The sequence below is a fragment of the Myxocyprinus asiaticus genome, chromosome 5, assembly GCF_019703515.2.
Source record: "Myxocyprinus asiaticus isolate MX2 ecotype Aquarium Trade chromosome 5, UBuf_Myxa_2, whole genome shotgun sequence".
NCBI classification, from domain to species: Eukaryota; Metazoa; Chordata; class Actinopteri; order Cypriniformes; family Catostomidae; genus Myxocyprinus; species Myxocyprinus asiaticus.
This window is the reverse complement of record NC_059348.1, coordinates 35,069,638-35,092,498: the sequence shown is the minus strand read 5'-3', so window position 1 is coordinate 35,092,498 and position 22,861 is coordinate 35,069,638. Positions and strand designations below refer to the sequence as shown.

At 37.6% G+C, this 22,861-nt stretch overlaps 1 protein-coding gene across 1 annotated transcript; it reads left to right on the top strand.

The window, feature by feature from the left end:
- Positions 1-432: 432 nt before the first annotated feature.
- Positions 433-11,457, top strand: LOC127441432 (tetratricopeptide repeat protein 19, mitochondrial-like). The gene is given in 7 exon segments (XM_051698864.1): positions 433-727; positions 1,744-1,807; positions 3,227-3,283; positions 3,457-3,518; positions 3,627-3,721; positions 3,854-4,008; positions 10,797-11,457. Coding segments are annotated over 7 exon segments (546 nt in total). The 5' UTR covers positions 433-713; the 3' UTR covers positions 10,896-11,457.
- Positions 11,458-22,861: the final 11,404 nt, after the last annotated feature.

Genomic DNA, 22,861 nt, shown 5'->3' with positions numbered 1-22,861 from the left:
CAAGTAGATAGGAGCTGCACTGGTATGACTGGAAATAGCCTCCCAGGAGCATTCCAAAGATGGTCGAGAGTGGACCGACTTGCTAGACAGACTTTGGTAGAATATAACTCAAGGTACAAAGAAATAAATGCGCAATTAGAAGAAAAAAACAAAACAAAAAAACAAGTATAATACAAATAGGCTACGATGTATCAGTAAAGTAAAATATTAACTATAAATATTCATTCTCTTTCGATTTACTAACGTTATAAAAACCAAACCAAACATCATTAAGCATCACCAAAAAATCCACAAGAGAATATAAAGAAATACATTTATACAAGTCTTTCCAGAATATTTGTATAAATAGACAGTACCAAAAATATATATTAGTCACCGTAGATAAAACGAGAGCAAGCGACCGCCTTTGTCACGTGACCGCAGCTGGTGACGTCACAGTACAATCACAGAAATATGGCGCTGCACTCGTACTGTTAACAGCTTTCGGCACAGATAGTTGATAGTGGAAGCACGCGAGAAATGTTTCCGTATTCAGTTTATCTTTTGCAAGAATCAAAGCGCTGCAGAAGCCGAATTGATCGTTTATGTCATCGAGCCGCTGTCAGAGCAGTTGACACAGAAGAAGGTCTGAGTACATCGGGCGTTAATGCTCCATGCATCGGTGAGAACCATCACACAAACACTGCCGCTTTCAGCAAGTGGAGTCATGCAGCATGGGGTGCCATTGGTAAGTGTTGCATTCGTTGACTTTCAAATTGTTTGTGTATCAGGAACATTTGTAGCATCAGCATCACTGGAAGATTTGACACATGACGTAACATGCGTGATGCTGACCCGAACTGTCATGGGTCATTCCTACTTCGGTCCGACGATCCCTCTCCATACAAGTTATGGTATTTATTTATAATGTCTAATTTCAACCGATGAATATTTTAATAGGCCTAAAATCCCTAAATAATTAATATAATTTTCATTTATTTAGTGTCATTTCCACACGTTTGGCAAAAAATAAGCGTTAAATCGTCGGATTTCTAGTGTTCAGTATTGAATAGACCTTTTTTTCACTCCGGTGTGAAGTAAACGTTTGCAGGGTGAACTTCAGCTTCATGGGAGATCACAACAAATATTATTTTCACTTACCCATTTGCTCCAAGACCAAAAGAAAAAATCCACTTATGTTTGAATGACTTTCCAAAAGAGGAAATAAATAGAGAGAGGTTGATTAAGACCACCACAAATTTACTGTCACTCTCTCAGCAGCTGTTATAGAAACCCCCTCGCAGCTGTGGTAATTCATTTTAAAACTAATTCCAGGGTAATATAACACAAAGCATAATGTTATAAATGCACACTCAATATTAAAAAAAAAAAAATTATCATGTAAAAAAGTTTGCTAGATTTACGCTGCTAAATAAGGCGGAAACGTGTCATCACAGTCTGTGGAAAAAGGTCTATTCCCACTAAAACACCCATCCTGTTATTTTCCACCTTGCCCATTTAACTAGATGGACATCTGCATTTTTTAAGTCATTTAGCTTGACGGTTATGGCTGATGATATTTTTAACATGTCTCTTTATAATAAGGAAACATAAAGATACTTTTTAAAGCCGAAAAGGCACCCGATTGTAGGAATGACCCTCATAAAAGCGTTTCTCGTGATTATCTTGGCCAAGGCTGAGCTCTGTAATGATTAAAATGTTTAATTTGTACAATTCTTAATTCTTAATGATGCTTTTTGGAAGCTCTGATGAAAAGACTGAGGAGCAAAAACTTGAGGATGAACTTCTGCTCCTGAAGAAAGCCAAGGTATAGGCCTACTGCTGTTTACCCAGTTTTCTTTAGTCACATCAAAACAGTATGTTCTCCCCTAAGCCACATTGTTAATTAGATTCATGTGTCATGTTGAAACCATACAAAAAAAAAATAATAATAATAAAGCTTATTTTAAATGAATAATTTTGAATCAAATTGCGTTGTTTCTGAAGATTACATATGGTTATTTATTTAAAGGAATGGTTCACCCAAAATTGAAAATTCTCTCATTATTTACTCATCCTCAGGCCATCCGAGATGTGTATGATTTTTTTTTTTTCTTCTGCTGAACACAAATTAAGATTTTTAGAAGAATATTTCATCTCTGTAGGTCCATACAATGCAAGTGAATGGTGACCAAAACTTTGAAGCTCCAAAAAGCACAAAGGCTGCATAAAATTAATCCATAATCCAGTGGGTTAATCGATGTCTTCTGAAGCGATCTAATCGATTTTGGGTGATAACAGATCAAAATGTAACTCCTTTTTCACTATAAATTTTGACATTAGTGGTCTCCTTGGCGATCATGATTTCAAACTCGATTACACTTCTTAGCAGCAGCTGGTGCTCTGTGCATGCATCAAGCACTAGGAAGTCTAATCCAGCTTGAAATCGTGATCATGCCTAGAGAAGGAGTTATGTTTTTGTCTTTTCTCACCCAAAATGTTTGGATCACATCCAAAGACATGAATTTAACCACTGCAGTCATATGCTGCCTTTATGTGCTTTTTCAAAGTTTTGGTCACCATTCACTTATATTTTATGGACCTACAGAGCTGAGATGTTCTTCTAAAAATATTTGTTTGTGTTCTGCAGAAGACAGAAAATCATATGCATCTTGGATGGCATGAGGGTGAGTAAATGATGAGAGAATTTTCATCTTTGTGTGAACTATTCTTTAAGTTTGCATTAAAATGTGTGAGTATTTGTCCAAATTATATTCAGAGTGTTGATTTTAATAAAGCCTGAAGGTTACTCGTCCTCCTTCATAGTACAGCATTATGATTGGGGAACTGGACGCACACAAAGCTGTTCGACTGGCACATCAGACGCACAATAATGATGCCATCAAATACACATACAGCCTGGTGTGCCTTTTTTTCCCAGACCTTGTCCTCATTTTCAATGCAGCCCAATTCTGTTTTGTTTGGAGTTCTTCTTGCCAAATAAATTATTACTAAAGCCCCATTAAATATACTGGGCAGTGAACATTGGGAAGCGTAAAACGAGTTGAATGTTTCTCTATCTCCACAGATGGCGAATGTTACCTTTGTTCAAGGTCAGCTGGATAATATGAGTAAAGATGAGGGTGCCCTTCCCTCTGCCCTTCTCCAATGACTCAGTACTCTACTTTAGTTTGTACATCTGGAATAAATGTGAGCATGTGACTCTTATTCTTGTCCCCTGTTGCAGGCTGAGAAGCTGTTCAAAGCAGCCATGAGTTATATGTTGTCTGGAGGAATGGCACAGGTAGAAAGACTTTTTTGCATTTATATACCTTTCTATGTTAATATTTTTTATCGTTTCCTTTTTTTAAACAGTGAATGACAGTTTATCTGATAGATCCCACAAAACAATGAGAAAAGGTCAGCCTCTGTATGTTTTGTTTCCTCTTTATCTCTATACCTGTTTTGTCTGAAAAGGATCACAATGCAGTGATTGAAATGTCGCTGAAGCTGGCCAGCATATATGCCTCCCAAAACAAGTGAGTTCTGGTCCTCAGCTGAAAGAGTGAAGTAGGGGAGGAAAACATTGAGTCAGTTGACCTGTTGATCCTCTCCAGTGTTCAATAACTCAAACTGTTCACTTCCAGGAACGAGTTGGTGAAGCATGGCTTCCAGTTCTGCACAGAGTCTTTAGAGGCCAAGATTGATAAATAGAAGGACCTTCCACCAGAAAGCATGTGAGGTATCACACCAACATACAACACTCTTCTCTCATACTGGTGCACTGTTTACTATGCCAAATTGAAATACACTGTGTTTTATCTGTATTATCAGTATCCATGTTATACTGAATGTTTGTGGCTTTTCTGACTAGATGAGGAGCGTAAAGACACCATGTTGCTGCTGGGTCTTAGTCTTGATGCAAGGGTGCGTTATTTGGCAGCTAATCAGCATTTCACAGGGGCTTGCAGGGATTACCGGCATGCCCTGCGGATCTGCCAGGAGGCGCAAGGAGAGTCCCACCCACAGGTAATGATGTTACATTTTGTTTGTGAATTTAAACTAATGGCTAATTAAATAAATAAATATTACATTACATGCAATTATCTAATCTGTTTCAGACTCTGGTCTGAAAATTTGCTTAGTCTTTTGTTACTATGACAGGCGCAGACATAGAGGCTAGTAGAGTGTAGTAGTAGTCGAGGCTAGAACAAGATGCAGTTTATTATTCAACCAAAATCCCAATAATAACCAGAAAATAATTAATACATGGTTCATAACCTGGGACTTTTAACTATAAACAAGCCCAAAACACACAAGGGACACTTATTTCACTAAGTTCAAGGTGTTGCCGTGGCCTCAATTCCCTAGATCTCAATCCGATTGAGCATCTATGGGATGTGCTGGACCAACAATTCCGATCCACGACGGCTTCACCTCACAGCTTACAGGACTTGAAGGATCTGCTGCTAATGTCTTGGTGCCAGATACTACAGGACACCTTCAGGGGTCTTGTAGAGTCCATGCCTCAGCGGGTCAGCCCTGTTTTGGCGGCACGCAGAGGACCAACAGCATATTAGGCAAGTGGTCATAATGCTTTGGCTCATCAGTGTATTCATACATACACACACACACCACACACACACACACACACACACACACACACACAACTCTTTATCTGGTATAGGCTATATAAAGCTTAATTTGGTAAATACTTTAACAGCTCTGGCCACTGCAAAATTATAAGTTTCTCTGGATTTACTATTTATAAGTATGTGTTTGAGTAAAATGAACATTTATGTTTTATTCTATAAAGTACTGACAACATTTCTCCCAAATTCCAAATAAACATATTGTCATTTATTTGCAGAAAATCACAACTGGTCAAAATAACAAAAAGATGCCATGTTTCCAGACCTCGAATAATGCAAAGAAAACAAGTTCATATTCATTTTTAAACAACACAATACTTATGTTTTAACTCAGGGAGAGTTCAGAAAACAATATTTGGGGGAATAATCCTGATTTTCAATCACAACTTTCATGCATCTTGGCATGCTCCCTACCAGTCTTTCTCATTGCTGTTGGATGACTTTGTCACTCATGGTGCAAAAATTCAAGCAGCTCGGCTTTGTTTGATGGCTTGTGGCCATTCATCTTCCTCTTGATCACATTCCAGAGGTTTTTAATGGGGTTCAGGTCTGGAGATTGGGCTGGCCGTGACAGGGTCTTGATCTGGGGGTGCTTCAAATCGGCTGGAATTGGGCAGATTTGTCTTTGTGAAGGACACATGAATCAAGCCACGTACAAGGTTATCCTGGAAGAAAATTTGCTTCCTTCTGCTCTGACAATGTTCCCCGTCTCTGAGGACTGTTTTTTCCAGCAGGACAATGCTCCATGTCACTCAGCCAGGTCAATCAAGGTGTGGATGGAGGACCACCGACTCAAGACCCTGTCATGGCCAGCCCAATCTCCATACCTGAACCCCATTGAAAACCTCTGGAATGTGAACAAAGACGAATCTGCCCGATTCCAGCCTTGCTGAAGCACCCCCAGATCATCACCGATCCTCCAACTGGTCATCTAATGGTTAGACGGAGACATGGAGAGGCCTTCAAGCCACAGTGTCTCGCATCCACTGTGAAATTTGGTGGAGGATCAGTGATGAAGAAGATGGATGGCCATCAAACAAAGCCGAGCTGCTTGAATTCTTGCACCAGGAGTGGCATAAAGTCACCCAACAGCAATGTGAAAGACTGGCAGAGAGTATGCCAAGACGCATGAAAGCTGTGATTGAAAATCAGGGTTATTCCACCAAATATTGTTTTCTGAACTCTCCCTGAGTTAAAACATAAGTATTGTGTTGTTTAAAAATGAATATGAACTTGTTTTCTTTGCATTATTCGAGGTCTGAAAACACGGCATCTTTTTTGTTATTTTGACCAGTTGTCATTTTCTGCAAATAAATGCTCTAAATGACAATATTTTTATTTGGAATTTGGGAGAAATGTTGTCAGTACTTTATAGAATAAAACAAAAATATTCATTTTACTCAAACACATACACTACCGGTCAAACGTTTTGAAACAGTTGACTGAAATGTTTCTCATGATCTTAAAAATCTTTTGATCTGAAGGCGTATGCTTAAATGTTTGAAATTAGTTTTGTAGACAAAAATATAATTGTGCTACCATATTAATTTATTTCATTATAAAACTAAAATTTATTTAAAAAAAATTTTTTTTTGAAATTGATGAAATGGACCAAATAATAAAGCAGCCAATAAATGCCCAATATAGATGGGAACTGTTTAAAAAGCATCCCAGGGTGATACCTCAAGAAGTTGATTGAGAAAATGTCAAGAGTACATGTCTGCAAATTCTAGGCAAAGGGTGACTACTTTGAAGATGCTAAAATATAACACAGTTTTGATTTATTTTGGATTTTGTTTAGTCACAACATAATTCCCATAGTTCCATTTATGTTATTCCATAGTTTTAATGACTTTACTATTATTCTAAAATGTGAAAAAAAAAATTATAATAAAGAATGAGTAAGTGTTTCAAAACATTTGACCGGTAGTGTACATATAAATAGTAAATCCATAGAAACTGATCATTTTGCAGTGGTCTCTTAATTTTTTCCAGAGCTGTATAAGTATTTACCAAATTAAGCTTTTTATAGCCTATACCAGATAAAGAGTTTTGTGTGTGTTTGTATATACACTGATGAGCCAAAACATTATGACCACCTGCCTAATATGCTGTTGGTCCTCCTCGTGCCACCAAAACAGAGCTGACCTGTTGAGGCATGGACTCTACAAGACCCCTGAATTTGTCCTGTGGTATCTGGCACCAAGACAGTAGCAGCAGATCCTTCAAGTCCTGTAAGTTGCGAGGTGAAGCCGCCATGAATCGGACTTGTTGGTCCAGCACATCCCACAGATGCTCAATCGGATTGAGATCGAGAGAATTTGGAGGCCACAGCAACACCTTGAACTTTTGATTCTTTTCCTCAAATCATTCCCGAACAATGTGTGCAGTGTGACAGGGCGCATTATCCTGCTGAAAGAGGCCACTGCCATCAGGGAATACCATTGCCATGAAGGGGTGTACCTGGTCTGCAACGATGTTTAGGTAGGTGGCATTTGTCAAATTGATGTCCACATGAATGGACGTATCCTGGGTTTCCCAGCAGAACATTGCCTAGAGCATCACACTTCCTTGACAAGCCCAGCTTGACGTCTTCCAAAAGTGCATCCTGGTGTCATCACATCCCCAGGTAAACAACGCACATGTACACGGTCGTCCACGTGATGTAAAAGAAAACGGGACTCATCGGACCAGGCGACCTTCTTTCACTGCTCCTAGGTCCAGTTCCGATGCTCGCGTGCCTATTGTAGGCACTTTCGATGGTGGACAGGGGTCATTATGGGCACTTTTGGGTCTGTGTTTACGCAGCCCCATATGCAGCAGGGTGTGATGCACTGAGTGTTGTGACACATTCCTCCTGTAACCATCATTAAAATTTTCTGTGACTTGACAATTTCTGTGACAGTGGACCTTCTGTTGGTCCAGACCAGGTAGGATAGCCTTCATTGCCCTCACCCATCGATGAACCTTGGGTGCCCAACACCTGTCGCCGGTTTGCGGTTTGTCCCTCCTTGGACCACTGTCGTTAGGTACTCGCCACTGCTGATCAGGAGCACCCAACTAGCCTTGAGGTTTCAGAGAAGCTCTGACCCAGTCGTCTGGCCACAAAGATTTGGCTCTTGTCAAAGTCGCTCATGTCTTTACTCCTGCCCATTTCTCCTGCCTTCAACACATTGACTACGAGAACTGACGGTTCGCTTACCATCTTAGGTGCTTCTCATTTCTGAAATTGTGCATCCTCGTTTCCTTTCCTTGCTTCCTTTCCTCATTTCCTTTCTCCACCCTCTTAGGAAGTGAGGAAAGGTTGGAAGGAAAGGAAACAAGGACAGAGGAATTGAAGCAAGACTGATTTTTAAAATGGAATGTCCTGCTCACTCATGCGTCACTTCAGAGTGCCGTCTCTGCACAGCTGCATTTCCTCAGAGCGCTTACCGTTATGTTGTTGAAACTTGATTTATTGATATTTTCATAATAAAACCTAATAATTCAAGATGCACTGTTGAAGTATGTGACAATTATGGTTTATTTAAACCGCAAAGGTGAAACATGAATTAAAAATGTTGTCAGATGTGAATTTCTGCGTGCATCAGGTGCTTTGACCACAAACTCTTTCGCATAGGATTCTTCGGTGTTTCCACGCTCAAGCGTCCTTGATAAGCTTCCTCCGTCCTCAATCCTTGCCTCCTTGCAGTGCATTTAGAGAATTGATACGTAATTCATGATGGCGGACTTTGATGGGTTTACGGGTCACATGCTCGAGGACAGAGCAGTGAGGAAACTAAGACGCACAATTTAGGAAATAAGAAGCACCCATAATCTACCCAGACCTTGACATGTGGCCTTGTTAGGAGATGATCAACATTATTCACTTCACCTGTGTGTGGTCATAATGTTTTGGCTCATCAGTGTATATACTGTATATGTGTACTGTATTTATATTATGTTTGTGTATGTACTTTATATGTATGTTTGAGGAAGAAGGATTATTATTATTCACAAGAAATTAAGTTGGAGATGCGATGTCTGTGCTGAAGGGGCACATTTCCATATAGTCGCATTTTTCTTTGCATGCCCTCGCTTCCTCACTCGCTTTCCTTTAGAACACTTGATTATGTAATCAAAATAACAAAATATGCATTGAAGTGAGGATAAATATATGGATAAATATTGTCAATAATGGTTTAGATACAGCATGTCCCCACGTGATTGTTTTTATTTCACCTCTAGAGGCTGTTGCTATACTGTAATACCAAGCCCTTATAACTGTAGAATCCCCCAGTGCCAGCCACCGAGGAACACGGAGAGATAAAAAATTTAATAAAAAAAACTATCGTCATAGTTTTTTGCCGATAACTGATAGTTCCAAAGAAAACTATCTGCACAGATTAATCAGTAAAACCAATATATCAGTCTACCTAGTTCAAGAGTACCAAAATACAAGTAAAAACTAATTAGCATTAGATTATTTTATTTAATTATTTATTTATTTATTTATTAGAGATTAGAGTCTCAAAGAGGTCTTGCTTGTTTCTTTGTTTAAATGAGCCTGGAGAGTTAAAGGGATAGTTCACCCAAAAATTTTAATTCTTTCATCATTTACTCAACCTCATACCATTCCAGATGTGTATGACTTTCTTTCTTCTGCTGAACATAAATGAAAATTTTTATAAGAAACATGTCAATATTTAAATCCTTTTTACTGAAAATCTCCACCTTTGACCAGCCCAGTAGGTGGCTGAATGTCAAATATACTGTTTCTCACCCACACTTATCATATTGCTTCAGAAGATATGGATTAAACCACTGGAGTCAGATGGATTACTTTTATGCTGACTTTATGTCCTTTTTGGACCTTTTGAGTTCTGGTCACCATTCACTTGCATTATGAGGACCAACAGAGCTGAAATATTCTTTTAAAAGTCTTTGTGTTTTGCAGAAGTAAGAAAGTCATACACATCTGGGATGGCATGAGGGTGAGTAAACGATGAGAGAATTTTCATATTTGGATGAACTATCCTAGTTTTAACTGTTGCAAGCTGGGTTTCCATCTAGATATTTATATGCAAATTTTGGGATTTCATATAAAACAATGCTGGATGAAAATACCATGATGCCAGAAAGTTTCAAAAATGCACATAAAAACTTGTACTGTATGCTGGCTTGAGGTGGATCATTTTTAATTGGGTAAGAAGACATGCACATAAACCAGGATATATATATATATATATTATCATTTACATAGGATTATAGATGTGCATCAGAAAAGTCATGTGATTTTGCCTCAACAAGGCTTGTGAATCCCTAATTCGCTGAGAGAAAATCGTCAATGTCATCGCTTAACATCTCAAATATTGCTCTGGTTATTGTGAAATGCCAGAGACAAGCCTGCCATCAAAATGATTGGCTACTATTACCTTCGAGAACAGTCTGGCACGCTTTCACTTCCAGACATATAGTAAGGCATCTGCCGCTTAACGCTAGCAAACATTAAGTTTTAGAGTGTTTTGTGTGTGCACTCTAAACTGCATATGAATTATTAAATACTTTAGCTGTAGTGGCTTCAACTTCCATTTTCATTTCTATTTGCGCCATTTGCCCCAGAAGTGAGTATTTTGTTCTCTTAAACACATGGGATGAATAAACTGCTTTATTCGCAGATTGTTTTTTGATTATCCCAATTTTTGTCATAAATTACATTTGCAATTTTGATGGAAACATAGCTATTGACAATTAGTTGGTCCAACAAATGGGAAGCAAAGGCTGAGATATTTTTGGGCCTGGACAAGTCTTTATGTGGAGAGGTGGGGTGGTTAGTTGACCAGAAGTGGCTGATTGTGGCAGACTGGCTGGGTTGTGAGGTTTGACAAAGCTGGGATATTGACAGCAGCAAAAGCCATGAACAGTGTCTTAACTGAATTCTAGAAAATACCAGAGAATTCCCAGAGGTTAAAGTCAAATTTAGCTGCAGCATTTTTGACGGGAGTCCAGCAAGGAGGGAGTTGTAGTTGATTAACAGATGACACAGATTATGTGAAAGCCACATGTCTGGTGCTCTTGTTTGTTCTAGAACCATATACAAAATATATATATCAGGTATTGTTAATGATTCCTTGGGATGCTCAGATGTGTCATTCTTGTTTGTTTGCTCTGCCCTGTGTTGACTAGGAGAGTTTGAGGAGTCTGGTAAACTGTACCAGGAATCTCTGGCCCTGGAACATGCAGCTGGAGAAGGAGAGGCTGTTGAGCAGCTTCAGGAAGGGCTGAAAGAGCTGGCCAACAGGAGAGACAGGCATACCAAGAGCAAAACTGAGGAACAGGAGCTTAAAGAATGATCCAAACACAATGACTGTACACACACACACTCCAAGTTTGGAAGTATTTTATACTCCCATAAAACTCAACGTTAGAACAAATTGGTCATGCTTGTGGAAGAATGGCATTCTTTGGAGCTTACTGTTCACTGGTTGCCATTTCACATGTTTTCCACCCTTTTGTGCCCTCATTCAACAGTACACAGCATACAATGTCCGGTGCACTTTTTATGCCTTACCTGCCATCAGACTTGTTTTTGTACTGTAGTCTGGCTCTTAAATTGATTTATTTAAATGGACATAAATGGTTCCTATGCAAAACAGAATGAGGGATGATAATGAAGACAAATGATCTACTAATATAATCTAATGTCTGATTTTCTGCACATCAGGGCAGCTCATCATTGGTCTACTGAAATTATGTGCAATGGAGCGTTTCTATGTAATAATCTTATTCAAAGCCAACCTGTTGTGTTATGTGTTTGATGTAAGAAGTGACTTGATAAAACTTTGAACGAAAACAATTTGTGTCATGTTGAATTGGTTGATATACCTTAAAGATTGCCCAAAACAAGCAGGTGGACTGAAGTTAATATTAATTCTCCTCAGGTTACTGTGGAAGAGTTGGTTTTCATCATTATTAAAATGTCATGTTCATCAGTTATCCTGATAAATAGCATTGTCAGCACCCTGTAGAGGTCTGTGTATGTTTAGTTTTCCTAAATGTCATGAAACAATTTACAAAAGAAACCAGTTTATAAAAAGTTTTGAAAACCTAAAATATAATTAACTACTAAAAATGTAAATGTATTAACTTAGCAGACCCGTTTATTCAGGGAGCAATATTGTGAGAAGTTATATACACCTTAGCCAAATACATTTAAACTCAATTTTTCACAATTCCTGACATATAATCATAGAAAACATTCCCTGTCTTAGGTCAGTTGGGATCACTACTTTATTTGAAAAGAATGTGAAATGTCAGAATAATAGTAGAGAGAATGATTTATTTCAGCTTTTATTTCTTTCATCACATTCCCAGTGGGTCAGAAGTGTACATACAATTTGTTAGTATTTGATAGCATTGCCTTTAAATTGTTTAACTTGAGTCAAACATTTTGTGTAGCCTTCCACATGCTTCTCACAATAAGTTGCTGGAATTTTTGCACATTCCTCCAGACAGAACTGATGTAACTGAGTCAGGTTTGTAGGCCTCCTTGCTCACACACACTTTTTCAGTTCTGCCCACATATTTTCTATCAGATTGAGGTCAGGGCTTTGTGATGGCCACTCCAATACCTTGACTTTGTTGTCCTTAAGCCATTTTGCCACAACTTTGGAGGTCATTGTCTATTTGGAAAACCCATTTCCGACCGAGCTTTAACTTCCTGGCTGATGTCTTGAGATGTTGCTTCAATATTTCCACATAATTTTCCTTCCTCATGATGCCATCTATTTTGTGAAGTGCACCAGTCCCTCCTGCAGCAAAGCACCCCCACAACATGATCCTGACACCCACATGCTTCACGTTTGGGATGGTGTTCTTGGCTTGCAAGCCTCACCCTATTTCCTCCAAATATAACAATGGTCATTATGGCCAAAAAGTTCAATTTTTGTTTCATCAGACCAGAGGAAATTTCTCCAAAAAGTAAGATCTTTGGCCCCATGTGCACTTGCAAACTGTAGTCTGGCTTTTTTTATGGTGATTTTGGAGCATTTGCTTCCTCCTTGCTGAGCAGCCTTTCAGGTTATGTCAATATAGGACTCGTTTTACTGTGGATATAGATACTTGTCTACCTTTTTCCTCCAGCATCTTCACAAGGTCCTTTACTGTTGTTCTGGGATTGATTTGCACTTTTCACACCAAACTACATTCATCTCTTTGGGACAGAATGCATCTCCTTCATGAGCAGTATGAGGGCTGCATGGTCCCATGGTGTTTATATTTGCGTACTGTTGTTTGTACAGATGAACGTGGTACCTTCAGGCATTTGGAAATGGCTCCAAAGGATGAACCAGAATTGTGGAGGTCTTGGCAGATTTCTTTTGATTTTCCCAAGATGTCAAGCAAAGAGGCACTGAGTTTGAAGGTAGGCCTTAAAATACATCCACAGGTACACCTCCAACTGACTCCAGTTAGCCAATTAGCCTATCAGAAGCTAATTGGCTAATTGCCTAAAGGCTTGACATAATTTTCTGGAATTTTCCAAGCCGCTTATTCTGAGCGGATTATTTATTGGTGCCAGACGGGCTGGTTTGAGTATTTCTTTAACTGCTGATCTCCTGGAATATTCATGCACAACAGTCTCTAAAATTTACTCAGAATGGTGCCAAAAACAAAAAACATCCAGTGAGCGGCAGTTCTGTGGATGGAATTGCCTTATTGATGAGAGAAGTCAACAGATAATGGCCAGACTGGTTCAAACTGACAAAGTCTATGGTAACTCAGATAACTGCTCTGTACAATAGTGGTGAGAAGAATATCAGCGCTCAATCCTTTCTAAATCAAATTACAATAATTTCTATGACACTTCCCTCAAAAAATTATTTATTCAATAACTGTTTAATTTGCAAAAGTCTGCATTTTTTTTTTTTTTTTTCAGAAAGAATGTGTACAGGACCAAAATGTGGTACGTTATTTCTGTATAACTTTTTGTACTGTTGTAATTAAGCTATTAAGCGTATTAATGTCTAGTGCCGTTTTGTTCAAAAAGCAAAGTGTTACAAGCCGGTCCTTTTCTAGAATTTTCCCTGCTGTTTATACTGCATAGATTTCAAGGAAAATTAGATTAACTTAGTTACTTAATTACTGGCCTTGGATCTTTTGTACTCTTTAAACCATTAGTCAAGAGTTGGTCATATTCTGTGAAGAAGATGCTCTTTTTCTCAATAAAAGAGTTAAATATTCTCTCACACTTATGTGCAACAACATCCTAAAGATTTAAATCAGCAGCTCTGTCTTCTCTGTTCTGTCCCTATCAGCATCATTAAGAGATGTTTTCAGAAAGAGCTGCTGTGTCATCATGTTCCCAGTCTATTAGTCTGAATCCAGAGATGATATTTTAAACCCGTAATTATTAATAGAGGGAATGGCAAGTGCTGTCCTAATAATGGACAAGGGATGCATTGGGGTTCATTGTGTGGTCTTGTCATATGCTTGGGTGGTAAGAGGTACAGTGTGTATATGAATGTAAGAGATCAACCAGGCTCAACTAGTTATTGAGTGTGGCTCATCAGATAAGGGCAGCTCATATTTTCATACCAAACTAAAATCTCATACCTGTCTTTGGGGGTGTAAGGTGGGACAAAGGGTTTATATTGGCAGAGAAATTAATGTTCTGAGCAGTGACGCAGTGCAATGCCTTTAGGCTCCCAATCGTTTAGCCTTTGTGCTTTCTTTGATTTCAATCCCTCTCAAAAAAAGTGCAATGATAATTCATAAAATAACTATTAATATTTTTTTACTTATTTTTTAACAGCAATTATTTAAAGAAGTATGAGTTATTAAAATAATAATAAATAGGTAACACTTTACAAAATGGTTCCATTAGTTGTGAACGAACAATGAACTATACTTTTACAGCATTTATTAGTCATGAATAATGTTAATTTCAACATACACTAATACATCTTCATTAGTCAATGCATTATGAAATAACATGAACTATCAATGAACAATTGGATTTTCATAAACTAACATTTACTAAGATTAATAAATGCTGTAAAAAATGTATTGTTCATTGTTAGTTCATGATACTTAATGCATCAGCTAATGTTAACAAGTGGAACCTTATTGTAAAGTATTACCAATAAATCTAATAATAATTAAAAAAAAATTAGAAACCATTTCAGGATCTGCAAAGTACTTTGTTAAGTACTTGTATAATTGTGGAATGGATGTGTTTTGCAGTTTTTTTGGAATGGGAAATGGAATGTGCATATATACAAATCAGCATTTGTGTGCATCCTTTTCTCTGATATGATTCATTGAGTGTTGGTACATTTGTTTATTCCTGTTTGCAACTAAAATAACTTCTCTTCCTCTCTAGCCTCACACCACCACACATGTGAGGGATACTTGCAAGTTAGTCTAGTCTGAGGGGAGGAAAATCAAGATTTGTTTGAGCTTTCCATTGTTAGTGTTTCTATTAATTCTCCTCTCACCACATGATTTCAAGTCCTCTGACACATGCTATTACAAGTCAATTACTCTTAATGTTTCTTGTACAGGTTGTGATTAAGCTTTAGAACTTTCTGTTTAAAATTAAGCTTTCTGCTAGTTCACAACTTTTAAATATGCAACATGTTTTTACATTTGCAAGTAGGAGATATTACCACAGATATTTAAAGTTATTGCATAATGAAAAATCTTTGAAGCCTATTTCACAATATTGATCTCTTGAGTTCTTAGCTCAGTATCTTTCTACACTCTTACTTTGAAAGGTATAGTTCATCCAAAAAATAAAAATTTGGTCATCATTTACTCACACTCATGTTGTTCCAAAACAGTGTTACTTGCTTTTGACTGTGGAACACTAAAGGAGAAGTTTAGCAGTCTGAGCTTCTCTCGTCCATACACTGAAAGTTGATGGTGAGCAGGGGCTATCAAGCTCCAAAAAGGAGAAAAAGCACCATAATAAACAACAACATAAAAGTAGTCCTCATGACTTGTCCAAGTCCTCTGAAGCCATGTTATCCACCGTATTTTTAAGTGTGACTAGGGTGCCGCCATTGTCCTTGAATGTGGAGCTCTTCCGGAATAAGCCACTTCCAGCTATTTTAGCGATACAAAAATACTATATTATGTTGATTTATATTGCATGCTGGCAATATATGTCATCATATTATTATCATGAATCATTATTTTCATAAACATGTTGGTTTGTAGTGCAAATAGTTTGACCGTTTATCGCATTTTGCCATTGTTTCATCACACGCTGTTGCACAGGCAGAATGAATGAGAGATCAGGTGCTGATCGCCTTTTGATATGAACAAATAAAGGCAACATTGGAGGTTTTGCAGATAAATATGAATGGAGGTTTACATGGAGACATTAAAAAACTGCATCGTCGTGCTCCCGGTAAAGTAAGAAGCAGATTTTACTGTCATCTCTTCAATAACAACACACAGCAACAAGTGAACGATCTACTTACTAATTTACTTTAAATACTGACGTTAGAAAAGTATCCAACATTAGGATATTATTCGGCTGTACATCCTGTGGTTGTGTGATAGTTTATAAGCCTATATCACTAAATTCTTGTCTTATCATTCTAGTTCTTTACATTGCAGTCAATAACAGCGGAAATTTGTCACACTTGCCGGAAACGCAGCCACTTGCTTACTTCCGCATTGCAAAATAAGGTGGATAGCTTTGAGTGAGGAATAGACCGAAATGTAGTTATTCACTGAAAATCTTGCATTGAAAAACTTGCTTGACAGCTGTGATCACTTTTCACTTTCATTGTATAGAAAAGGGTAGCTTGGACATTCTGCTATAAATAACTCCTTTGGAGTTCCATGGAAGAAAAGTCATAAAGGTTTGGAATGTCATGGGTGAGTAAATTATGACAACATTTTCACTTTGGGTGAACTATCCCTTTAAATCCAAGCTATGAAATGCCCCAAACTATGTAAGATATTTGAGTGTAGGTTTATAAGAATAATGTCTTCCATTTATTGAATTCTTGCACCATGCAAAACAGGTTAGTGTATAGCTTCAGGCAAAAGCTCTTGTAAGAGCAGTAAAGCTCTCCAGGTAATCTCTCCAGCTGCCCCTGTGATTCTTTTTACACTAAGTTATTATTGAATTTTCTGTCCTTGTTTTTCTGTTTTGGATGTGTATTATGAACAATGTGAAGCCATGTTTAATTTTTGTGAAAGCCCTACTGCTTCTGTTAGATTTAGGTTTCTCTCTCCTGGAACAACCTACATTCCAGATATGTCTTTTTTATGGTATCTGCTCTGCTTTCAACAAAACTTATTTTTCTGCAGTTTGTCATCGATAATGTAAAGCTGATGGAGCTAATATGCAGATAACTGTAATATGATTGCTATATTTTTTCACAAATGGCTGATGTTGGTCTAGCTTGGGATTATTTAGAATCCACTTTCTTGGCTATATGTGATAAACACGCCCGTTTTAGATTTAGGATAAGTAGTAAAGACAAACCTTGGTTTAATGATTCTATTTCCTCTTTTATTAGACAAAGAGATGCTGCCTGGGCCAAAGCAAAGAAAACAAATAACCCTTTGGATTGGACTCTTTACAGAACATTTAGAAATAAATGTACGAAATTGATAAAAATAAATGTGACTACTGAGTCTTCCTGATCTTCTAAAAGTGAATCAGAGTGTAATCAAGGGTAGAACCAATATTGCAGATACCTTCAATAGTCATTTTATTTCTGCTGGTTCAATCTTTGATAACAGTAATTTAGGGGAACATGTTGCAAAAGGAAACTTTGAGCCTGTCCCATGTTGCCCTACTCAACTGTTCACTTTTACTCCTATCTCAACCACACAAGTCCACAAAGCTCTATTGAGCCTAGATTGTAAAAAAATCTTTCGGACCTGATAAGATAGAACCGTACTTTTTAAAAATTGCTGCAGATATTATTGCAGGCTTTAGAACGGGCCATAGTACTATAACAGCGGCTATGCTAGTTACTAATGATATCATCAAATCTTTACAGTAAACAGCACTTTGCAGCTCTATTTGTTGATTTGTTTAAAGCGTTTGACTCTGTAGATCACAAACTGTTGTTACAGAGACATAGATGTATAGGCCTTAGTGAAATGGCTCTGAATTGGTTTATCTATCCAAAAGAACTCAGTGTGTTTCGGTAGAAAACTATACCTCAGCCTCACAGTAAACAAAGGTGTCCCGCAAGGATCTGTTTTAGTCCCTATTTTATTTTCTATTTTTATAAATGACTTAGGTCATGGAATAAATCCAGCTAAGAGACATTTGTATGCTTATGACACAATCATATGTACAGCGGCACCCTCTTTGAATCAAGCCATAGAGCTTTTGCAGGATCCTTTTCAATCACTGCAGCTTTCACTGTTAAAATTAAAACTGATCCTAAATTCAGAAAAGACCAAATATATGACCTTCACTCGTTCTTGCTCTAAGGCAGCTGATCCTTTTATTTTAACATAAGAAGGTATATGTATAGAAAGAGTTACTGCTTACAAATACCTAGGCATATGGCATGATGAAAAGTTGGCCTTTAATGTGCATATCGACAATCTATTGAAATAGCTTAGGCCAAAGCTGGGTTTTTTTCCGTTTAAAAAAAAAATGCTTTCCATTTGAGGCCAGAAAGAAAATTGTGCAAAGCTCATTTCTATCTATATTAGGCTATGGTGATGTGATTTACATGCATGCAACTGCGTCCTGACTTGAAATTGGATTCTGCATATCAAGCTGCATTACGCTTTGTAACAAGTGCAGGTTCACGCACTCACTATTGTATTTTATATGAATCTGTAGGATGGTCCTCCTTTTACCAAAGGAGAAAAATACACATGTTGCCAAGGCATTGTTAGGTAAACTACCTACTTTTATCTCCAGCCTCTTATCCTATTATGCCAGCAACCATGGCACTAGATCAACTACCGGAATTCATTTAAATGTCCCCAGGGTACACTCAGAGCTTTCTAAAAATGCTTTCTCTTTTTATGCACCCTGGGCATGGAATAAGCTGCAAATTACTATTACCTTAGAACACTCCCTTCTTTGAATACCCTTAAAGGTCTTTTACAAACTGCCCTAAAGGAAACATGCTGCTGTTTTACATAATCATTGACCTGATGTGGAATGTGTTATGGATATTGCTGGTATGGCCTGTATGCCTTTTTTTTTTTTACTATTTCTCTTATGTTGCTTTTATGTTTTGTATATGTGCTACCATGTGAAATAATTTTTTTATGTGAAACTGTTTGTACTGCCGTGTTGACCAGGACTCCCTGGAAGAAGAGATCTTATATCTCATTGGGACTAAATAAAGGATAAATAAATAAATAATTACAAATTTTACACTAAAACTGGAATTGGCACCAAAACTATATTCATCTTTTGTCCTAAGTTTACATCTTGGTGGTCATTAAATTTAAATAACATGAGGTGAAGAGAAAAAAATATGTGTATCTCACATTTTGTTGTTCACTAAAACAAAGTTATTGAGAAATGACTGAAATTCTGTTTTATACATGAGCAAAGACTGGACATAATTATAACAGCAGTGTTCTTCTCACAAGTGTTTTATTTTTCCCACCCTTCAGAGTAAAAAAGCCATTATTTATGCTGAAACAAAATCCTTTAATTGTCACCATACTTGTGAAGCAGGTTTGCATAACACTGTTCTGTCGCAGGATAGCCATACCTAATTATCAACAACACTGACACAGAGATTATTGTTCCCACAGAACACCTGAACACCGTTCTGCTGTGCTCTCATCAACATTCTGCATTTCTGTAGGACCTAATTCGATGCTTTTAAAGGTAATTAATTATTAGCATCTGCTTTCACAGGATTAATCAATTGTTAACAAAGAAGAGCTTGTGTATTTGCCACTTAGAAAAGATCTGTCATAGTGATGTGACCAGGAGAAATGACAGTAAATCCGTTATAAACAGTAATTTGACAACCCTATGTAATATTCATACAAATGAGTTTTTTATGTTTCCTCAACCTGTGTTTTGATTCTGCTGATTTGTCATAATTGTCATTGACCTCAGTAGAACAAGTTAATTCTCAAAGGGAACTAACTGCATATCTCCAGAGAGCTCTGATAGTAACTCAAACTAGTATTGACCCCTGACATTTTTTGACTAAAGGTCACTAAATTGACCACTTTAGTTACAAGGTATCTTGTGCAGAGCTACATATGCATTTTTTTTGTAAGCAGGGACAATTAGTTACCAGTATGTGCAACAAATCAGACGTAGAGTGCACACTTAAGGTTTAAAGGGACTATGTCATCATTGACTCACCCTCATGCTGTTCCAAACCCCTATGATTTTCTGTTCTGCCTAACATCTCATTTTACATTCCACAGAGGAAAGAAAGTCATATGGGTTTGGAATGACACAAGGGTGATTCACTGATGACAGAATTTTAATTTTTGGGTAAACAATCCCTTTAAGCTCCAAACAGACAAAAAGAGTGACCACTATAATGATCTTATAATCACATAACATTATTCTGCATTTACATATAAAACTAAGTCACAGTCAAAACTAAAGGAGTTCACATAAACACCCACTCACAAACACCAGCAAGCACACACATAGAGAGACACAATGTAGTGTTGCTGGTTAATATTTGTGCTGTGCATCTGTAATGTGACTGCTACGTTATTCACTTTTCCCCAGGGATTTAAAAGCTGACCAATTAATCACACGCACACAACATGCTCCACTTCTTGTATATAAAGTGAGTCTTGAGTGCCCTTTGAGAACACGGATTGCGAAAAGTTTCTTCATGAGAGGGCATGCAAAGACCTCCCTCTACGTCTGACTGACAGCACTCACTCCTAATAGTTGACTTATAGTGACTACATCATCCATTTTTTAACAGAGCACATACATCTAGCATTTGGAAAACTGGAAACCTCTTTCATTCTCAGTGACAGCTGGTGAGTTCTGTATTTTTCTGTATGGTGAGACTTGTTGTGGACTACTGGCATAGTTAAAACTCTGACTAAGAATCTCTTCTTGCACGGTATATTTGATTGTTAAATGTAGTTTTTAAAGGTGTTGTGTTTTTGCTTTATCATGTAATAGTGTGAGGTTGTTGGTGCTCAACCTTTCTAACATGTCGTTTCATTAACTTATGAATTCTAGTCATGGGCAGTATTTGACTGTGAAGTTGACGGACCATGCAGCATATGTCATTGTTGCCATGTTGTTGTAGTTTAATCAACCTTTAACATGTTCTGTCGGGTAAGGGCGATAGATCTAGTGAAGACAGGTGATGAAGTCTGCATTTGTTTGAGCTCTAATAATGTCATCATGTTTATTTAGCAGAACCTTTTTAATACACCATCTCGACGCTCCCATCAATGAAGCTGTCTACAAGCACGCAACGTGTATTTTAATGCAGTGCTGATGGCTTTGTTTATTATAATGGGAGTGTTCTAGTTTTGTCTCTTAACGTCTTTTACCCTAGTGTAGATGCGGTCATCATGCATACAAAACCGCTGAATACCGAATTTGCGTTTTTAAACGAATCTTTTGGTGAACGAATTGTTCGCGATCACAGAAGTAATGAGCTCTATTGAATCACGCAACCTCGTTAGCTTCCTTCCTGGTCAAGACTCAGACTCTAGGGGGACCTGGGTAGCTCAGTGAGTAAAGACGCTGACTACCACCCCTGGAGTTGCGAGTTCAAATCCAGGGCGTGCTGAGTGACTCCAGCCAGGTCTCCTAAGCAAACAAATTGGCCCGGTTGCTAGGGAGGGTAGAGTTATATGGGGTAACCTCCTCGTGGTCGCTATAATGTGGTTCGCTCTCGGTGGGGCGCATGGTGAGTTGTACGTGGATGTCGCGGAGAATAGCGTGAAGCCTCCACACGCGTTATGTCTCCGCAGTAATGTGCTCAACAAGCCACGTGATATGGTGCGTGGATTGACGGTTTCAGATGCGGAGGCAACTGAGATTCGTCCTCCGCCACCCATATTGAGGCGAGTCACTATGCCACCACGAGGACTTAGAGCACATTGGGAATTGTGCATTCCAAATTGGGGAGAAAAAGGGGAGAGAAAAAAAAGACTCAGACTCTATTGATTTTTTTAAAGACCAACAGCTTTCAGATGATATTAATCTATGGCGATGAGTTGGTTGTAGATATGTTCGACATAGAAGTTGAGTCAGTTCCGGGGTTAATTAGAAATCTGAACACATTCTGGAAGAGAGCTGCTTGATGTGTTTGGCAATGCATTTGAAAAAGCATCAGAAAATCCATACCATGCCAGAAAGCTGCATGGTCAAGTCAGTTTGCTCATCTTTGGTTGTTTGATATTTTTTAAATGAACTTTATTTTATTTTTATTGTTTAATTTCACCCGAATACAATTTTAATAGGCTTGGAAAAAGGAATAAAGACTATTTATAATGTTACACACTGCTCTGGTCCTGTCAAATCTTTAAATAATTAAGATAATTTTCAATTATTGCACTAGTGTCATTAGGCACATAGTTTCCTCATGTCTCCAGAGCTGCACTTCAGACATCTTTGGCAAAAATAAGTGCTAAATCTTCTTCTTCTTTTATTTATTTATTTACCATACAGTTAAGTTGTTAGTATCACGTTCTCTTAATGAATTCAGTTGTGGTAAATGTGTCATTTTAACACTGGTAATGGAGGTTTTTTTGGTTGCCCCTTGATTTATTGTCCACCATGTTATGTCATGATACTGTGATCTTTAATTGAAGATATGTCTATTGAAATGATATCACACACAGGAAGTGACATCAGCTATTCAGTTATTTTAAGTGTATAACTGCTTTGTTTTCTTTATGTTTTCCTTTTATATATATATATATTAGTCATATGTCCTTTGTCAAGCATAACATGTCTACCCCATTATGGGAAGAAATAGGGAACATTTATGAAATTATTTATATAAATGTTTTTACATTCATTTGAAAATTTCAATAAATTAATGTTAACAGAAATAAAATCATCAAAGTTTACAAACAAGTTTGCCAGATAATATTCACAGGCCATGTAGTGGCTTATTTATCCACTGAATGTCCACCCTGACCCTACCCATTTAACTGGATGGACATTTAGCTTGACCGGTATGACTTATAAAATCTTTAACATGTCCATCTAATGATGAAATATAAAGATAATAAAAGTATGTTTCATTTTTAAAGTTTTAAAGCCAAAATGTCACCAAATTGTA